The following is a 20,939-nucleotide window of genomic DNA, read 5'->3' on the forward strand; positions in this document are numbered from 1 at the left end:
CCATTAATGATTCAGGAGGTCTAGGAGGGGACGTCTGCAGGCTCCGTGCCCCGGGGTGGGGGCTCAGCTGTCCGGGGAGCTGCCTGCTGTGTCATTAGGGCTGTGATAAGCGCCCTAATGACACTGCTCTGCGGGGCGTCTGACTTTTTGGGTTGTATTTAGGGATTTTTTTAGTGATTGACTAATAATTGTCCCCAGTAGGTGATGGGGGCTGTGAGCAGGTCAGCGGGGGGCGCACCCTGCAGATGCTGACTGCTGCTCCTAGGGATCAGCTGCCTGCCTGAGATCTTGGGGCAGAGCCATCTACGTCTGCAGGTCGGCCGTCCCCGTACACGTTGGGTTTCCTTGTGATGCTTCTGTAGGAGAGAAGTGTCATCGATGTGGACGGCAGCCACTTCTCCGGCCCCCTCTGTGCCGTGGACATAGGAGGGTTATTCCCGCAGAAGTCGTGGATCGGCCCCGTAGCCGGGGACATTCCCAGTCAGCAGATTCCTCCACCAACGTGGCCGCCCCATTCATCGGGATGATGTCCCCTAATCCGATTCCTCCTGCGTGAGCCCTGACTCTGGGGATTGTATTCCCGTCCTGTGAGCTTGTCCCAGAAATGAGTGATAACAGGGAGCAATAGCATTCATTCAGCCGCTAAGGGAGAGAAGCCGGCAGGACTCGTCTGCTTTTTAGTTTTCCGGTATATAAGCGTTTGTGCACACGTTAAGTGTTTGCTGCAGACATTTCTGCATCAAAACTGTTTCTGTACAGGAAATCGCTGCATAAAAAGCGACGTTTCTTCATACGTTTTTTATTATTTTCCCAGTCATTTGGGTGAAAAATGCAGTAAAAACGCTGAAAAAATTTCCACGATGAAGATGTGAACCTGTGATAAAACATACGGAAAAACTGTGACGGGATCATCCCCTAAACGTTCATCCATCTTTAACCCCGTGCAGTTTGCCGTCCAGAGCCGCATTGCCCCTGGGTTGTGCCTGGCAGCCCCCGTCCTGCGGTTTGCCGGTCCCATTTCTCCTCGTGTTATCCGGGGATCCACATGCTGGTTGCATCTCTGCTGATAGGAAACTTGCCGATTCCCCGGCAGACGAGGATTCTGTGACCTTCCAGGCTCCGCTCAGCTTTAGGCTTTGATTATTAAACGGAACCAAAGTGCAAAATAAAAAGAGGAAAAAATGCCGTTCACCAGATTACAAATCAGCACGGCAAGATCTTTGCAGACACTGAGCAAGCAGGGGATACTGTGAGATTACAGCTCCGACTCCGGCAGAATAGGGAGCAGGGGATGCTGTGAGATTACAGCTCCGACTCCGGCAGAATAGGGAGCAGGGGATGCTGGGAGATTACAGCTCCGACTCCGGCTGAATAGGGAGCAGGGGATGCTGGGAGATTACAGCTCCGACTCCGGCTGAATAGAGAGCAGGGAATGCTGGGAGATTACAGCTCCGACTCCGGCTGAATAGGGAGCAGGGAATGCTGGGAGATTACAGCTCCGACTCCGGCTGAATAGGGAGCAGGGGATGCTGGGAGATTACAGCTCCGACTCCGGCTGAATAGGGAGCAGGGGATGCTGTGAGATTACAGCTCCGACTCCGGCTGAATAGGGAGCAGGGGATGCTGGGAGATTACAGCTCCGACTCCGGCTGAATAGGGAGCAGGGGATGCTGGGAGATTACAGCTCCGACTCCGGCTGAATAGGGAGCAGGGGATGCTGGGAGATTACAGCTCCGACTCCGGCTGAATAGGGAGCAGGGGATGCTGGGAGATTACAGCTCCGACTCCGGCTGAATAGGGAGCAGGGGATGCTGGGAGATTACAGCTCCGACTCCGGCTGAATAGGGAGCAGGGGATGCTGGGAGATTACAGCTCCGACTCCGGCTGAATAGGGAGCAGGGGATGCTGGGAGATTACAGCTCTGACTCCGGCTGAATAGGGAGCAGGGGATGCTGGGAGATTACAGCTCTGACTCCGGCTGAATAGGGAGCAGGGGATGCTGGGAGATTACAGCTCTGGCTGAATAGGGAGCAGGGGATGCTGGGAGATTACAGCTCCGACTGAATAGGGAGCAGGGGATGCTGGGAGATTACAGCTCCGACTGAATAGGGAGCAGGGGATGCTGGGAGATTACAGCTCCGACTCCGGCTGAATAGGGAGCAGGGGATGCTGGGAGATTACAGCTCCGACTCCGGCTGAATAGGGAGCAGGGGATGCTGGGAGATTACAGCTCCGACTCCGGCAGAATAGGGAGCAGGGGATGCTGGGAGATTACAGCTCCGACTCCGGCAGAATAGGGAGCAGGGGATGCTGGGAGATTACAGCTCCGACTCCGGCAGAATAGGGAGCAGGGGATGCTGGGAGATTACTGCTCCGACTCCGGCTGAATAGGGAGCAGGGGATGCTGGGAGATTACAGCTCCGACTCCGGCTGAATAGGGAGCAGGGGATGCTGGGAGATTACAGCTCCGACTCCGGCTGAATAGAGAGCAGGGGATGCTGGGAGATTACAGCTCTGACTCCGGCTGAATAGGGAGCAGGGGATGCTGGGAGATTACAGCTCTGGCTGAATAGGGAGCAGGGGCTGCTGGGAGATTACAGCTCCGACTGCGGCTGAATAGGGAGCTGTTTCCACTGTGTGACGGGTTATGTCTGTAATTGTGGTCCTGTCGGTGCACATTTGTGCTGGGCGTCCTATATGAGGTCAGTGGCCGGCCGGGGGTTGCAGATCTGGTGACTGCAGCGTCAGGGGTGTCCTGTCCTCTGCACAGATGGTGCGCCCTGGCTCCCGCCGGCGCCCTCGCCCCCTGGCTCCCGCCGGCGCCCTCGCCCCCTGGCTCCCGCCGGCGCCCTCGCCCCCTGGCTCCCGCCGGCGCCCTCGCCCCCTGGCTCCCGCCGGCGCCCTCGCCCCCTGGCTCCCGCCGGCGCCCTCGCCCCCTGGCTCCCGCCGGCGCCCTCGCCCCCTGGCTCCCGCCAGCACCCTCACTATCCAGAGACACTGGACATTTTCTGCCATGATCCTTTTGATGTACCTGGATTATTGTGAGATGTTTCGGCTTTTTGCCTGATTTTCCAGTACAAAGAATATAATGGTGAGCAGTGATCCCTCCATTAAGCGACATCAATCCCTGCACAATAAATGACTGATGTGTCCACAGTCCTAGTGATGGCAGCTCACATGCGCTGGTCGTGGTGTTCTGTGCCGTCTTTGCCGGGCATCACTTGGTATCTCGGCACCAGCTTTACCCTTTATGGCCCTATGTATGTACTGGACGGAGGCGGCTACTTGTGCACACAATATGGAGCGATGCAGAGCAGCCTTTTACCCTCCCACCCCCTGGATGTTTGGAGACTACAAGTCCCAGTAAGGCCAGACAGCTAGAACTGTATATAATGTAGTCTGTGGCTTTCTTTGCATGCTGGGAGTTGTAGTCTCTCAAAATCTGTGGAGTTAGGTGACTGGACAAGTGTGGAGTAGGCTTCCTTGTGGGGTCCCCAGCGATTGAGGCCCAGTTCTCACCCCTCCGGTATCCCTGTCCCCTCCCCCGTCTCTCCTCCTATCATAAAGCCGTCATTAAGGACCAGTAATGGATTGGGATCGCTCTCAGGTCTCGGATCACTCAAGGACTGGATCAGATCATTACTGGAGCGTCATTCCTGAGTCACATTTCCGCCCGTGTCCTGGAAGCCCAGCCATCTATGTAATACTCTGCTCCGCCCACCGCTATTGTAGTCCTCATTTAGTCGCTGCTTCTGTACCGGTTCATAACCTTCAGGAGACTAGAGCTCTGCAACTGGAGAGAACAAAGCTGGAGCCCATGATGTCACTGCAGCCGGTGTGATGTCACCTAATGTAAGACGAGAGCTGATGTCACTGCAGCCGGTGTGGTGATGTCACCTAATGTTAGTCTGTAGATGATGATGTCACTGCAGCCGGTGTGGTGATGTCACCTAATGTTAGGCTGCAGATGATGATGTCACCTGATACATGAATAGGAAACGTTTCATTCCTCTCCAGTTCAGGTCGGGGTTCTCCTCTTGGTCCTCTCGGCTCTTCAGGACGGCTTTTTAATGACTGCTCTATAGAACCTGTTGATGTTCTCCAAAATCCTGCAGAGCAGCGACGTCTTAAAGTGATGATGTGGCAAAAAAGCAGCCGCATTACCTGCCATGGCAGCGATGAGTGTCATGTCCGCTGTACAGGGCTCCGGCTTCTGGGCATTGATTGCTCTGCAGAGACGGCCCGGGCCCCTGCTACACTCCGGGGCGCGGCTGAGAAGCGTAACTGCCCACATCATACCCATAGACCCCGACGTGGACGGATCCCACCATCCGGGCCGACTACAAGTCTGCAGTTATTTCTCAGCTCGTCACCTTCACACTGAGCTCCATAGGATAAAAGCACCACAAGGTTGTGACCTACATCCGATGCTGCCGCCCGGCGACTACACAGAAGGGTCCATATAATGGTCTCCAGTAACCTGTACTGACCACCGCAGAGGACATGGAGCGGCCCGCCATGGACCTGCACAGCCTCGCTTTACTCCACGTTGCAATGCACATCTTTTGTGGTGTTCCCGTCTGTATTGTAATCTCCATCACAGAAAACCACTGAGACCTGACGGACCCCATTATAGTGGGCTTGGTTTGTTGCATCAGTTCAGATGTTCTGGTGGATAAGAAGAACAGGTTTATTGGTGCAGATGCAAACGGAGCCTGAGATGGGAGTTTTACGTGAAGGGTTAATTGTAATCTCGGCTGATTATCTGCCGCCCCAGTGTATGGACTTCCTGTTATTCCCTTTTGTCCTCCCACCTAAACTACAGACTGAAGTGTCCAGAAGCTGTTTCCCGTCACCCCCTGATCTGCGGTCGTGTGTAATCCGCCTCTCCCTTACTGTGTGATGAGGTTCATGCAGGCCAATGACCGAACCCGCCACCGGTCACCTGCAGCCTCTCGTGTCCTGGCCGCCAGGCCCGTTATGTCACCTGCAGCCTCTCGTGTCCCGCCCCCCGAGCCCGTTATGTCACCTGCAGCCTCTCATGTCCCGGCCGCCGGGCCCGTTATGTCACCTGCAGCCTCTCGTGTCCCGCCCCCCGGGCCCGTTATGTAACCTGCAGCCTCTCGTGTCCCGGCCGCCGGGCCCGTTATGTCACCTGCAGCCTCTCGTGTCCCGGCCGCCGGGCCCGTTATGTCACCTGCAGCCTCTCGTGTCCCGGCCGCCGGGCCCGTTATGTCACCTGCAGCCTCTCGTGTCCCGCCCCCCCGAGCCCGTTATGTCACCTGCAGCCTCTCGTGTCCCGCCCCCCCGGGCCCGTTATGTAACCTGCAGCCTCTCGTGTCCCGGCCGCCGGGCCCGTTATGTCACCTGCAGCCTCTCGTGTCCCGGCCGCCGTTCCCGTTATGTCACCTGCAGCCTCTCGTGTCCCGCCCCCCGAGCCCGTTATGTCACCTGCAGCCTCTCGTGTCCCGGCCGCCGGGCCCGTTATGTCACCTGCAGCCTCTCGTGTCCCGGCCGCCGGGCCCGTCATGTCACCTGCAGCCTCTCGTGTCCCGGCCGCCGGGCCCGTCATGTCACCTGCAGCCTCTCGTGTCCCGGCCGCCGGGCCCGTCATGTCACCTGCAGCCTCTCGTGTCCCGGCCGCCGGGCCCGTCATGTCACCTGCAGCCTCTCGTGTCCCGGCCGCCGGGCCCGTCATGTCACCTGCAGCCTCTCGTGTCCCGGCCGCCGGGCCCGTCATGTCACCTGCAGCCTCTCGTGTCCCGCCCCCCGAGCCCGTCATGTCACCTGCAGCCTCTCGTGTCCCGGCCGCCGGGCCCGTCATGTCACCTGCAGCCTCTCGTGTCCCGGCCGCCGGGCCCGTCATGTCACCTGCAGCCTCTCGTGTCCCGGCCGCCGGGCCCGTCATGTCACCTGCAGCCTCTCGTGTCCCGGCCGCCGGGCGGCCTGTAGTGTTCATTGATGTGACATGCGCCTGACTGTCGGAGGAGGACAGAGACTTTGCCCCCATATAGTCCGGAGTTCTATGTAATGGCTCCATAAGGCCGCTGGTCACATATGGAGCTTGGGGAGCAGAGGGTTGTATCTCCCCATTATTGGGGTCCTCACCAGGCTCCCGGGTCAGTGATCCGGATCTACAACCCCAGAGAACGTAGAATCTAAGGGTCCCCCAGAAAAGCGATGGAAAGTGCCGTGTCCTTGGGTGCAGGGGCGGCTCCTTTAATTGCCCACTCCTTCTGATGACTGTGCCCCACTTGTAAATGAGGTGAGGACACCAGAGTAGAGGCCAGGACGCCTTTCTGGATCTTAAATGAAGGAAAAGGTTAATGACTTTTTGGTTGCTCAGCTGAGGATGGCGGAAAGTTCTGCAGCGCGTCTCCTCACATCTGGAATGATTTGTCAAGATGAAAAAGACATGGATCTGCTGAAGACACAAGATACGGTGCAGGAGGGGGAAGGAGGCCTCTCGTTATACTCCGGTGGAGGAGGAGGAGGCCTCCCGGTCTACGCTGGTGGAGGAGGACGACTCTGGGTATACGGCGGAGGAGGAGGACGACTTTGGGTATACGCCGGCGGAGGAGGACGGCGACTCTGGGTATACGCCGGCGGAGGAGGACGGCGACTCTGGGTATACGCCGGCGGAGGAGGAGGATGACGACGACTCTGGGCATACGCCGGCGGAGGAGGAGGATGACGACGACTCTGGGCATACGCCGGCGGAGGAGGAGGATGACGACGACTCTGGGCATACGCCGGCGGAGGAGGAGGATGACGACGACTCTGGGCATACGCCGGCGGAGGAGGAGGATGACGACGACTCTGGGCATACGCCGGCGGAGGAGGAGGATGACGGTGACTCTGGGCATACGCCAGCGGAGGAGGCCTGGCTGCTTGGGTCTAGATTAATTCTTAGAATGTGGTGGACGTGGAGTTTCCAATCTTATTGCCTCCAGCATTTGGCATCATCTGAATGGTGCCCCTGCTGAAGGCTTTTGGAGCGCACACTCCTGCATTCAGTGGGGATGGTGTGGAGCGTCGACGGCGGCCTGTTGGTTACCAGGTGGTGCTCATGGAGCGGCTGAGCTGGTGGCCACTTGTCTGCACACAATGGCTGGGTGGCGTTCTCCTGCGGCCCTGCCCTCGCGCCCTCCTGTATCCCCCTGTGCCCCTGCCCTCCAGGAATGTGTGAAGTGCTGTGACCTCACCCCAGATGATCCGTAACCCATGAGCACCGCATTACACCCAGTCACTGAGCGGTGAGTCAGGCTGTAAACAAGGGGATCATTGTGACATGTGCACCAGCAGGTTCAGTGGGTACGCAGCACTTGTCGCCAGTACAGGTGCATTTCTCCAGGTGCATCAGGCCTGGGTTATGCTGTGGATTTGTACAACTGCATTTTTGAGGTTCGATTCATAGGACATCACTGTCACAAAAATTCTAATGATTGATGATTGAATTGTGCATAAGACAAGACTGAAAAAAAGGCAGCTCCACTTACCAACACCAGGTCCCAATAACCGTGCAGGACGCCGCAGCCCCATGTTAAAGGCGCCTCCCCAGGTGCAAAACAATAGTGCAACAACCACTCACACCCCGACCAGTCATAGCGGGCGGCTGCCTGATATAAATGTACCTGGATGAGGCTTGTATAGGGCGCCAGTCACACAGGTACGTGTGGTGCACAGGGTCAGGCTTGCAGGCTATTGGTGACCACCATACTATCAGATCAGGCGGCTAGCCGGCACTATATAAGTACACCCCACAGGGACAGACACCACAATTTACCCAGCCTACACTAAACCTAACCTGTTGCCAGTACAGGTGCGTTTCATCAGGTGCATCAGGCCTCAGCTATTCTATGGATTTGTACAACTGCATTTCTGACGTTCGATTCATAGGACTTCACTGTCACAAAAATTGTTGTGACCTCGATGATTTGAAGAACTGATATAATGAAAAAAGTCAGAGTAGGAAATGAAGAATTGTTCTGCTGAAGGGGTCAGAGGAGGATGGGAAGAATTGCGTGTCACAAATACGGCGGCCGCTCCACAACAAGGGGGAACTTATCTGACTGCATTCTCCTGAGGTTGATATGTGATGACACGGGAGAGCGAGCGGGATGGACTGTATTCCCAATCCGCTGGTCACACAGGTGCACCGCGCCCTGGCGTCCTGCTTTGCTCACCGTCCTGCATTGCCCACGCGCCCCGGCGTCCTGCTTTGACCACGCGCCCCGGCGTCCTGCTTTGCCCCGGCGTCCTGCTTTGCCCATGCGCCCCGGCGTCCTGCCCTTGTCTTTCCATCACACGATCAGGGGAGACTTATAGACACTGGAAGTAATCAATGACTTGTTCTAACACATGACAGCAAGCAGAGATCTTAACCTCAAGTCATTGCCATAGAAAGTGAATTGAAGCCTGGTATAATCACCCGGTACATCAGCCGTGTGCGCCTCACCCGGAATACCCCTTTAAGACTTTTAATGAATGAGCGGACTGAGGGCCCTTGGGGCCATGCGCCATCATCGTGTAGGTTTCCCTGTAGGCCACATTATTAACCCTCTTCTGTCTGGATTACGCATCATTCGGATATGAGATCTTTGTGGTTTTGCTCTTGACCCCGATACCGACCCTGGGGGTCTTGCGTGTGGGTAGTGGGCAGGTGGTACGGGTGACCCCTTAGTTGCCAGTACAGAATAGAGAGGGGTCCATCTCTGATCGTCATTTGTAGGGGCCACATCTTTCGCCCCCTCATCCTGATGTGGTGCAGGGTCTGCCATGCAGGTGTAATAATACGGCCCTATTCTGCGGCTCAGGGCCATGTATCACTGGTGCGCCAGGCTGGGATGTGGTTAGAGGGCAGTCACCACTTCATCACCGGGTGCAGTCTGGTTGTATGACTGGACCGTATTGTGCTGACCGATCAGGTTTGTACTGGCGCCCTGCAAAGTGTCCCCAAGTGCAGTTGCAAAAACCATCAAGCGCTACAAAGAAGCTGGCTCACATGAGGACCGCCCCAGGAAAGGAAGACCAAGAGTCACCTCTGCTTCTGAGGATAAGTTTATCCGAGTCACCAGCCTCAGAAATCGCAGGTTAACAGCAGCTCAGATTAGAGACCAGGTCATTGCCACACAGAGTTCTAGCAGCAGACACATCTCTTCAACAACTGTTAAGAGGAGACTTTGTGCAGCAGGCCTTCATGGTAAAAGAGCTGCTAGGAAACCCCTGCTAAGGACAGGCAACAAGCAGAAGAGACTTGTTTGGGCTAAAGAACATGAGAAATGGACATTAGACCAGTGGAAATCTGCTTTGGTCTGATGAGTCCAAATTTGAGATCTTTGGTTCCAACCACCGTGTCTTTGTGTGACACAGAAAAGGTGATCGGATGGACTCTACATGCCTGGTTCCCACCGTGAAGCATGGAGGAGGAGGTGTGATGGTGTGGGGGGGCTTTGCTGGTGACACTGTTGGGGATTTATTCAAAATTGAAGGCATACTGAACCAGCATGGCTACCACAGCATCTTGCAGCGACATGCTATTCCATCCGGTTTGCGTTTAGTTGGACCATCATTTATTTTTCAACAGGACAATGACCCCAAACACACCTCCAGGTTGTGTAAGGGCTATTTGACCAAGAAGGAGAGTGATGGGGGGCTACGCCAGATGACCTGGCCTCCACAGTCACCAGACCTGAACCCAATCGAGATGGTTTGGGGTGAGCTGGACCGCAGAGTGAAGGCAAAAGGGCCACCAAGTGCTAAGCATCTCTGGGAACTCCTTCAAGATTGTTGGAAGACCATTTCCGGTGACTACCTCTTGAAGCTCATCAAGAGAATGCCAAGAGTGTGCAAAGCCGTCATCAAAGCAAAAGGGGGCTACTGTGAAGAACCTAGAATATAAGACATATTTTCAGTTGTTTCACACTTTTTTGTTAAGTATATAATTCCACATGTGGTAATTCATAGTTTTGATGCCTTCAGTGTGAATGTACAATTTTCATAATCAAGAAAATACAGAAAAATCTTTAGATGAGAAGGTGTGTCCAAACTTTTGGTCTGTACTGTATCTGTATACTGCAGCTGTATGGGTGAATGTGACAATGGTGGATCCCCCCCGTGGAGTGTGGGGTCTGCGTGTGGAGGGTACAGGGGGTCTCCTCCACTCATCTGATGATATAAGGGGCTAAGTAATGAAAACCTTTACATCAGTGCAGACGCCCACCCATTGTAACAAGCCCGTGAGAGGTGCCAGGAGATGCTGATAATGGGAGTAGTAGTCTCGTCTGTCAGGGCTGTGGTCGGATCTCTTGGGATTGCTGTCCCTCTCCGGTCTGACCCTGTGTAGCCCCGGGCACATGGGTTTATAATGCCCACCCCCATGTGTTCCCTCTCACCCACTGCTAATGATTCCACAGTTAAAAATTACCCAGTAATCTGCAGCTATAGCTCTGGGGTCAAGGATGGCGACTGCGCCGGGGCACAACCCCGAGCAACAGCTGAGGGCTGGGAGCGCTGCAGACCGCCGTCACCCCCCAGCAATGGCTGATAACAAGGAGCAGTAGCTTGCACTAGGCTCCAGGGTGTGTGCAGATGTCTGGCTGTGATCTCTTGTCTGCACATGCTTAGATGATATCAGCAGAGTCAGTCCTACACCATCAGTCATGTATCGCCTGCCCGTATCATACCCCAACCCCGGCTGTCCTGCCCCTGCACTCCCTGCTTGATCAGTGTCTGCACAGAGCTTGCTCTGGTGATCCTGGGAAGTGTGCTAGACACTCACCATTCTAGGACTGTTGGGTGGGTGTCAGTGCCTGCTTGCTCATTTGGGGCGTTGTCTTGTATAATGGGTGGGGAGGGCTTTTCCTCCGTGCAGTGCTGGGTGCCCATGAGGAGGCCGCCGTGCCCATGAGGAGGCCGCCGTGCTGCAGCAGTGTCTCCTCGCTGGTCACCAGACATCTTGTAGGGCTCCTCTATAGGTTGGACATTCTGGCAGGAGGCTGCCCTCATTACGTGGCCCCAGAGACTCTGGTCATCGGAGGATGGTGACTGCATGCTTTTCCCATGGAGCATCACCTGTACGGCTCCAAACCACTGTTGAGTACGGCCCCCCGAACATCACCCCGAAAAGGCGGGCCCACTCACACGGGTGTTACACATGGGGTGCTGGAGGAGCCTGGTGCGGTAGCGCCCGCTGGAGGAGCCTGGTGCGGTAGCGCCCGCTGGAGGAGCCTGGTGCGGTAGCGCCCGCTGGAGGAGCCTGGTGCGGTAGCGCCCGCTGGAGGAGCCTGGTGCGGTAGCGCCCGCTGGAGGAACCCGGCGCGGTAGCGCCCGCTGGAGGAGCCCGGCAGGGCTGTAGAGTCAGTAAGGCAAATCTCCGACTCCCTCATACACGGCTCATGTGTAAGTGATAAATTTATCTTAGATGAATCTGTGCTGCAGTAAAAGTCCAGACCCTGAGATCAGGAATAGGACGGACATTTATAGGACATTTCAGAACTCCCAAATTCTTATGAAAAAATATTCACCACAAACTGTATTGAACGACTGCACCCAATGTATTATATATTTTAGGAGTCGGTCCATTTTATACCGACTCCAACTCCATGACTCTACAGCCCTGGAGCTCGGTGGTAGTGTCTGCTGGTAGTGCCCGCTGGAGGAGCCCGGCGGCAGTGTCTGCTGGTAGTGCCCGCTGGAGGAGCCCGGCGGCAGTGTCTGCTGGTAGTGCCCGCTGGGGGAGCCCGGCGGCAGTGTCTGCTGGTAGTGCTCGCTGGAGGAGCCCGGCGGCAGTGTCTGCTGGTAGTGCCCGCTGGAGGAGCCCAGCGGCAGTGTCTGCTGGTAGTGCCCGCTGGGGGAGCCCGGCGGCAGTGTCTGCTGGTAGTGCCCGCTGGGGGAGCCCGGCGGCAGTGTCTGCTGGTAGTGCCCGCTGGAGGAGCCCGGCGGCAGTGTCTGCTGGTAGTGCCCGCTGGAGGAGCCCGGCGGCAGTGTCTGCTGGTAGTGCCCGCTGGAGGAGCCCGGCGGCAGTGTCTGCTGGTAGTGCCCGCTGGAGGAGCCCGGCGGCAGTGTCTGCTGGTAGTGCCCGCTGGAGGAGCCCGGCGGCAGTGTCTGCTGGTAGTGCCCGCTGGAGGAGCCTGACGGCAGTGTCTGCTGGTAGTGCCCGCTGGAGGAGCCTGACGGCAGTGTCTGCTGGTAGTGCCCGCTGGAGGAGGCCGGTGGTAGTGTCTGCTGGTAGTGCCCGCTGGAGGAGCCTGACCGCAGTGTCCGGTGGTAGTGCCCGCGGGAGGAGCCTGACGGCAGTGTCTGGTGGTAGTGCCCGCTGGAGGAGCCTGACGGCAGTGTCTGGTGGTAGTGCCCGCTGGAGGAGCCCGGCGGCAGTGTCTGGTGGTAGTGTCCGCTGGAGTAGCCCGGTGGTAGTGCCCGCTGGAGGAGCCTGAGGGCAGTGTCCGGTGGTAGTGCCCGGTGGTAGTGCCCGCTGGAGGAGCCCGGTGCTGTAAGAGAGTTGCTTTTCCTCCAGGAAGGGGCCACATCCTTCACGCTGCAGGTTATGGGGCCCTTATCAGCATGTGCACCTCTATATTAGGATGCTAGTCCTGGTCCCGGGCGTCCTGGCAGCGCTCACGGATCCTCCGCTCTCCTTCCTGTTTTGAGTACACAGGACCGCTGGTGTTTGATGTCTCAGGAATGTGGCCGGACAGCAGACGCTTTGTTCTTTAGCTGCGGCCGGCGGAGATTTCTGATTGATGAGGATTTATAATGTGGTGTCGTGATCATGTCACTGATCCGCCTGCTGCCGGCCCTTGTAGGTCTGTCCCATATGTGGCACTGGACCAGGGATATCCCAGATGCCAGAAAATGCATCATGGCTGCTCACGTCCCCATGTATATCGTCCAGTATCGCCGTGTATGGCTCCTAGCCCTGGGATTCACTGCACCGGTGTCATCTGGTGACAACGGTGTATATGGCGGGTCTTGTGTGGGGGTGTCCCCGGTATAGGGCGGGGGTTCCCGGTATACAGCGGGTCTTGTGTGGGGGTGTCCCCGGTATAGGGCGGGGGTTCCCGGTATACAGCGGGTCTTGTGTGGGGGTGTCCCCGGTATAGGGCGGGGGTTCCCGGTATACAGTGGATCTTGTGTGGGGGGGGGCTCCCGGTATACAGTGGATCTTGTGCGGGGGGGCTCCCGGTATACAGTGGATCTTGTGCGGGGGGGCTCCCGGTATACAGTGGATCTTGTGCGGGGTGGCTCCCGGTATACAGTGGATCTTGTGCAGGGGGGCTCCCGGTATACGGTGGATCTTGTGCGGGGGGGCTCCCGGTATACGGTGGATCTTGTGCGGGGGGGCTCCCGGTATACGGTGGATCTTGTGCGGGGGGGCTCCCGGTATACGGTGGATCTTGTGCGGGGGGGCTCCCGGTATACGGTGGATCTTGTGCGGGGGGGCTCCCGGTGTACGGTGGATCTTGTGCGGGGGGGCTCCCGGTATACGGTGGATCTTGTGCGGGGGGGCTCCCGGTATACGGCGGATCTTGTGCGGGGGGGCTCCCGGTATACGGCGGATCTTGTGCGGGGGGGCTCCCGGTATACGGCGGGTCTTGTGCGGGGGTTCCCGGTATACGGCGGGTCTTGTGCGGGGGCTCCCGGTATACGGCGGGTCTTGTGCGGGGGCTCCCCGGGATACGGTGGGGGTTCCCGGTATACAGTGGATTTTGTGCGGGGGGTTCCCGGTATAAGGCAGGGGTTCCCGGTATACAGTGGATCTTGTGTGGGGGTTCCCGGTATATGGCTGGTCTTGTGCTTGGGTTCCTGGTATACAGTGGATCTTGTGCGGGGGGGTTCCCGGTATACGGCGGGTCTTGTGCGGGGGGTTCCCGGTATACAGTGGATCTTGTGCGGGGGGGTTCCCGGTATATGACTGGTCTTGTGCTTGGGTTCCTGGCATACAGTGGATCTTGTGTGGGGGTTCCTGGTATACAGTGGATCTTGTGCGGGGGTTCCTGGTATACGGCGGGTCTTGCGGAGTGTGTTCCTGGCAAGCAATAATTGGTACCTATCAAAAGTGGACATGTTGTCATCAGGACTGGACCACAGAGCAGAAGAAGAAAGTGCCTGATGTGAGGAGTGGCTTTTTCCATCATGTTGGTCCCCGTTCCACTACTGACCTGGGTAGATGGCAGGGGGCGGCTGCCTGCATGTACGCCCTGGTGCAGGGGGCGGCTGCCTGCATGTGCGCCGTGGTGCAGGGGGCGGCTGCCTGCATGGGCGCCGTGGTGCAGGGGGCGGCTGCCTGCATGGGCGCCGTGGTGCAGGGGGCGGCTGCCTGCATGGGCGCCGTGGTGCAGGGGGCGGCTGCCTGCATGGGCGCCGTGGTGCAGGGGGCGGCCGCCTGCATGGGCGCCGTGGTGCAGGGGGGCGGCCGCCTGCATGGGCGCCGTGGTGCAGGGGGCGGCCGCCTGCATGGGCGCCGTGGTGCAGGGGGCGGCCGCCTGCATGGGCGCCGTGGTGCAGGGGGCGGCCGCCTGCATGGGCGCCGTGGTGCAGGGGGCGGCCGCCTGCATGGGCGCCGTGGTGCAGGGGGCGGCCGCCTGCATGGGCGCCCTGGTGCAGGGGGGCGGCCGCCTGCATGGGCGCCCTGGTGCAGGGGGGCGGCCGCCTGCATGGGCGCCCTGGTGCAGGGGGGCGGCCGCCTGCATGGGCGCCGTGGTGCAGGGGGCGGCCGCCTGCATGGGCGCCGTGGTGCAGGGGGCGGCCGCCTGCATGGGCGCCGTGGTGCAGGGGGCGGCCGCCTGCATGGGCGCCGTGGTGCAGGGGGGCGGCCGCCTGCATGTGCGCCCTGGTGCAGGGGGGCGGCCGCCTGCATGTGCGCCCTGGTGCAGGGGGGCGGCCGCCTGCATGTGCGCCCTGGTGCAGGGGGGCGGCCGCCTGCATGTGCGCCCTGGTGCAGGGGGCGGCTGCCTGCATGTGCGCCCTGGTGCAGGGGGCGGCTGCCTGCATGTGCGCCGTGGTGCAGGGGGCGGCTGCCTGCATGTGCGCCGTGGTGCAGGGGCGGCCGCATGGGCGCGCGAGCGGTATTCCTCGGTGTACGCAGCTCTCACCCCTACCGATGTGTTCCCTTGCTCTCTGCAGCTGCAGGATCCTGTTTGTCGTCTTTTGCTTTGAATATCACAGATTGTGTAGACAGCGCTGGTGGGGGGGGGATGGGAATGGTCCACATAGGAGCCTGATTACACCCCAGCAGTGGGGTCTCTTCCACTCCCCTCCTGCAGCCACAGCAGCTCGGCCTTTACATGATCTTCATGTTCTCAGTCTCATACTATAGATGAATGCTCCCTATAGAAGGGAGATTAGATTGCAGGCTCCTGGGGTCAGAGGTGATTAGATGTTTGTTCAGGAGCTCAGCAGCTTTGTGTTTCTGCTCTTCACCTTTTTCACAACCTTCATTGTTTAGCTACAGGATCTCAGTCTCTGGATGTAAAGGAGAATGTTCTCAGTCACTGACAGCAAGCAGGGATCTAACAGAGCGCTGCTCAGTGACCTCTGCAGACCGCGGCTCTTAATGGGAATTAATTGGATCACGCTGCTTGGAAATCCACTTGTCTCTCTCAATAAATGCCCTGGGCAAGATCACAACCCTCTGCCCTTCTTCCTGGCACGATGTACACTGCCTTGAAAAGTCTTCACACCCCATGAACATTTCTCACATTCCACCACATGTACATGTATGTTATTGGTATTTTCTGTGATACAAAGTAACAAGTATCTGTGGGGTCTGTCTCTCCACCTTTCTCTGCAGTCTTTTGGGGTCTGTCTCTCCACCTTTCTCTGCAGTCTTTTGGGGTCTGTCTCTCCACCTTTCTCTGCAGTCTTTTGGGGTCTGTCTCTCCACCTTTCTCTGCAGTCTTTTGGGGTCTGTCTCTCCACCTTTCTCTGCTGCAGTCTTTTGGGGTCTGTCTCTCCCACCTTTCTCTGCAGTCTTTTGGGGTCTGTCTCTCCACCTTTCTCTGCTGCAGTCTTTTGGGGTCTGTCTCTCCCACCTCTTGCTGCAGTCTTTTGGGGTCTGTCTCTCCCACCTTTCTCTGCTGCAGTCTTTTGGGGTCTGTCTCTCCCACCTTTCTCTGCTGCAGTCTTTTGGGGTCTGTCTCTCCCACCTTTCTCTGCTGCAGTCTTTTGGGGTCTGTCTCTCCCACCTCTCGCTGCAGTCTTTTGGGGTCTGTCTCTCCCACCTCTTGCTGCAGTCTTTTGGGGTCTGTCTCTCCCACCTTTCGCTGCAGTCTTTTGGGGTCTGTCTCTCCCACCTCTCGCTGCAGTCTTTTGGGGTCTGTCTCTCCCACCTCTTGCTGCAGTCTTTTGGGGTCTGTCTCTCCCACCTTTCTCTGCGACAGTCTTTTGGGGTCTGTCTCTCCCACCTCTCGCTGCAGTCTTTTGGGGTCTGTCTCTCCCACCTCTCGCTGCAGTCTTTTGGGGTCTGTCTCTCCCACCTCTCGCTGCAGTCTTTTGGGGTCTGTCTCTCCCACCTCTCGCTGCAGTCTTTTGGGGTCTGTCTCTCCCACCTTTCTCTGCAGTCTTTTGGGGTCTCTCTCCCACCTTTCTCTGCAGTCTCTTGGGGGTCTGTCTCTCCCGCGTTGCACATCTAGAGGTGACATTTTGCCCCGTCTTCTTTGCACTCTTGCTCTCGCTCAGTGATCGGATGGAGACGTCTGTGATCAGTAATTTTCACGTCTTGTCACATTTTCTGTGGGATTTGGGTCTGGACTGTGACTGCGCCGTTCACACACAGGAATATGCTCTGCTTTAAGCCCTCCATTGTAGCTCTGCAGGATGTTGAGGGTCGTTGTCCTGCTAGAAGGTGAACCTACGCCCGGTCTCAGGTCTCCTGCGGCTTCTCACAGGCTTTCCTCCAGGATTGTCCTGTATTTGGCTCCATCTATCTCCCCATCACCTCTGATCAGCTTCTCTGCCCCTGCTGGAGATAAGTCTCTCCACAGCAGGATGCTGCCACCACCATGTGTGACGGTGGGGATGGTGTTTTCTGGGTGATGTGCAGTGTTAGTTTTCCGTCACACATAGGGTTTTACATTTAGCCCATTACTTCTCCTTTGGTCTCTTCTGACCCTTCCTCCACATTCTCGCTGTGTCCCCTACATGGGATTTCTTATGGCTTTCACAAATGTCTTTCTTCTTGCTGCTCTTCCATAAAGGGCAGATTTGAGAACTATATGACTAATAGTTGTCCTGTGGATCTCTGCAGCTCCTCCAGTGACCATGGACCTCTCGGCTGCTTCTCTCATTAGAGCTCTCCTTTCTTGGGATGTCCATTTCGGTGGACGGCCATGTCTTGGGAGGTTTGCAGTTGTGCCATACTCCTTGCATATTTGGATGATGGATTGATGCTCCATGAGATGTTCAGAGCTTGAGCTATTTTTGATAACCTAACCCTGCTTTACTCTTCTCCACAACTTTATCCCTGATCTGTCTGGTGGGCTCCTTGGTTTTCATCTTTATCCCTGATCTGTCTGGTGGGCTCCTTGGTTTTCATCTTTATCCCTGACCTGTCTGGTGGGCTCCTTGATTTTCATCTTTATCCCTGACCTATCTGGTGGGCTCCTTGGTTTTCATCTTTATCCCTGACCTGTCTAGTGGGCTCCTTGATTTTCATCTTTATCCCTGACCCGTCTGGTGGGCTTCTTGGTTTTCCTCTTTATCCCTGACCTGTCCGATGGGCTCCTTGGTTTTCATGATTCCCTTTGATCCCCAATGTTCTTACATAAACCTCTGAGGCCTTCACAGAACAGCCGTAGTTATACTGAGAAGAATCACATCCAGGTAGACGCAATGTACGAATTATGTGACGTCTGGAGGCGATTGGTCACTGAGGATGTTATTTAGGGGTATCAGAGGACTGAATACTAATGCACAATGTTCAGATTTATATTTGTAAAATAATTAGTAAGCCCTGTATAATTTCCTTTACACATCACAAATACTTGTTACTTTTGTATCTCAGAAAATCCCAATCAAATACGTTTATATTTGTGGTGTAACGTGAAAAAATGTGGAAAAGTTCACAGGGTGTGAATACTTTTTCAAGGCAGTGTATTGTCTGCAGCCGCATGCTCTCCTTCGCCCGCCCCTCCTCCACTGGTACATTTCTGCTCTCTGCTTTGAATTAGGTGGTCCCCCATTAGTAACCCTTTCATGTCTCCATACATAAATCAGGGATTGTGGTTAGCGGTGGGCTCGGTGCCAAGAAGCAGATATGCAGCTAATTAGCAGGAAGCTGGGCAAGACGGGGCCAGTCACTGTGATTGACCGTGCCCATGGAGCCCGCAGTGCCATCCCCTCTGACGGCCAATCACTGGGATCAATCTACCTGTTACCATGTCACTTCTGTGTCAGGGTCAGCATAAATGGGGGCAGGTGCGCAGCTACTGAGTGACGACATGCTCCAGTCACAGCCAGAGCTGCAGTCCAGATCTACACCAGTCATAGTCTAATGTTGTCTAATGTGAAAACTGCTGTATGTCCCATGATTCATTGCTGCACATTGGATTGTTGGCCCAACGCTGGCCTGTCATGTAACCCCCACCCCCTCTCACCTGCTGTGTGTGCTGGGGGGGCCGTGTGCGGGGGGGGGGCGCAGCAGGGCCGTGTGTGCGCGGGGGGGGGCGCAGCAGGGCCGTGTGTGCCCGGGGGGGGGGGGGCCGCAGCAGGTCCGTGTGTGCGCGGGGGGGGCCGCAGCAGGGCCGTGTGTGCGCGGGGGGGGGCCGCAGCGCCTCGTGCCCGTCCCGCGCTCGCTGTTTGTGCTCTTCACTTCCTGACGTTGGCACTAACCACCTTATGACGCTTTTGTTTTACCAGGAGACAAGGATGGCAGTAAAGTCACCACGGTGGTGGCCACGCCGGGGCAGGGCCCAGACCGGCAGCAAGAGGTCAGCTACACGGACACCAAGGTGATCGGCAATGGCTCCTTCGGTGTTGTCTACCAGGCCAAACTCTGTGACTCAGGGGAGCTGGTGGCCATTAAAAAGGTTCTGCAGGACAAGAGGTTCAAGGTGAGTGCGGCCGGGGGTCCTGCCGGGGTCCGGCGTCACACTTTGGGTGGGGGGCTTCACATTGCCTGTGGTGCACAGTGTTACGGTACTTCTAGGCTTTCGCTGTGTTCTTGTGATCCTATGCTGCACTCGCCGCCGGTGTAAATTCTCTCCTGAGTTTTTGGGTTTCTTTTGACTATTCAAAAAAAAGAAGCCTGACCGGAGTGGGGGGGCGCCGGATGTGAAATGTCCCCACCGGATCACAGGGCCCATCTCATTGATTTCTGTTTGGTCCCTCTTCGTGTAGTTGTACTGAACATGTCCTTTGCCCCCCAAAATCAGTGCATTGTTCACCTGAAATACTCTGTGCTGCTGTAAATTGTGTATGTCTGTCTAGGAGCTCCTACAATATCGGCACACTGCTCTCCTGAAATGCTCTGTGATCCAGACCTGCCTGCGATCATTACTGCCTGCCTTGTCATACGGTTTTGCCTTGAATTTCAGCAAGGACTTAAACGACGACCGGCTTTTGCATTTTTTGCTGCTTTTACAGGCGACTGTGTAAATGCCGCCATGTCCCTGCCTGTTATGTCCGGCTCTGGGGCCTGCACCTCGGTGGGGCGATGCTCGGCTGAGGGGGAGCTGGTTGTGCCCGATGCTCGGCTGAGGGGGAGCTGGTTGTGCCCGATGCTCGGCTGAGCGGGCGCTGGTTGTGCCCCTTGCTCGGCTGAGCGGGCGCTGGTTGTGCCCCTTGCTCGGCTGAGTGGGCGCTGGTTGTGCCCCATGCTCGGCTTAGCGGGCGCTGGTTGTGCACCATGCTCGGCAGAGTGGGCGCTGGCTGTGCCCCATCCTTGGCGGCGACCTCAGGAGACGTGGCCTGACTGCGGTGCTGCTATTAATATTCACGTTGTGCCGTAGGTGCTGTGTGATTTGTGACGTGCCGGAGTCCAGACTCATCCCCTCCTCCTCAGCTTTGTGTTTGCTTGCAGCAGAGAGGACTCTGCCGCCAGCTTGTGTGCCAGGGCTCTGGTGAAGCGCTGCGAAGGGGAGAATCTGCTCAGTGGCCCCTTATAGTCCCCTCCACCATGGGCATGTAGCAGCTCCGGGATCAGTGATTTTCTGTAGGTGCCTCTCTGTCACATGCATCATCGGTGCTGGTGCCGGATCTCGGCTGCCATCGTCTTCACTCTTGCTGGGCAGGGAGGTTGCGGGGCAGGGAGGTTGCGGGGCAGGGAGGTTGCGGGGCTGGGAGGTTGCGGGGCTGGGAGGTTGCGGGGCAGGGAGGTTGCGGGGCAGGGAGGTTGCGGGGCAGGGAGGTTGCGGGGCAGGGAGGTTGCGGGGCAGGGAGGTTGCGGGGCAGGGAGGCTGCGGGGCTGGGAGGCTGCGGGGCTGGGAGGTTGCGGGGCAGGGAGGTTGCGGGGCAGGGAGGTTGCGGGGCAGGGAGGTTGCGGGGCAGGGAGGTTGCGGGGCAGGGAGGTTGCGGGGCTGGGAGGTTGCGGGGCAGGGAGGTTGCGGGGCAGGGAGGTTGCGGGGCTGGGAGGTTGCGGGGCTGGGAGGTTGCGGGGCTGGGAGGTTGCGGGGCTGGGAGGTTGCGGGGCTGGGAGGTTGCGGGGCTGGGAGGTTGCGGGGCAGGGAGGTTGCGGGGCTGGGAGGTTGCGGGGCTGGGAGGTTGCGGGGCTGGGAGGTTGCGGGGCAGGGAGGTTGCGGGGCTGGGAGCTGTTTCTCTGCTCCTCCCTTCTCCTTGTCCTGAGTTTTGCAGCACTGAGGTAATTTGCCTCTCAGGGGTTTAGGGAAGCTGGGTGACTTCTGCTTCTTAGTGTGCAGGATGTGTGACCTGTGATCACAGCCGGAGGTGCAGATCCTGAGCGGAGACACTGCACCTGGGGGAAGTAGCGTGGCTGGAGCTGCCTG

The 20,939-nt window shown here is 57.5% G+C and overlaps 1 protein-coding gene across 2 annotated transcripts in view; it reads left to right on the plus strand.

Moving 5' to 3' along the window:
- GSK3B (glycogen synthase kinase 3 beta) overlaps positions 1-20,939 on the plus strand; it is a 166,835-nt gene that overhangs the window by 3,197 nt on the left and 142,699 nt on the right. For both annotated transcript variants that reach the window (XM_073668718.1, XM_073668719.1), the window contains exon 2: positions 18,856-19,049. In XM_073668718.1, the coding sequence (XP_073524819.1) occupies positions 18,856-19,049 (194 nt within the window). The remainder of the gene's footprint in view (positions 1-18,855; positions 19,050-20,939) is intronic.

The sequence above is a fragment of the Phyllobates terribilis genome, unplaced genomic scaffold, assembly GCF_046119375.1.
Source record: "Phyllobates terribilis strain yellow unplaced genomic scaffold, ASM4611937v1 Scaffold_2__4_contigs__length_985480577, whole genome shotgun sequence".
Classification (NCBI taxonomy): Eukaryota; Metazoa; Chordata; class Amphibia; order Anura; family Dendrobatidae; genus Phyllobates; species Phyllobates terribilis.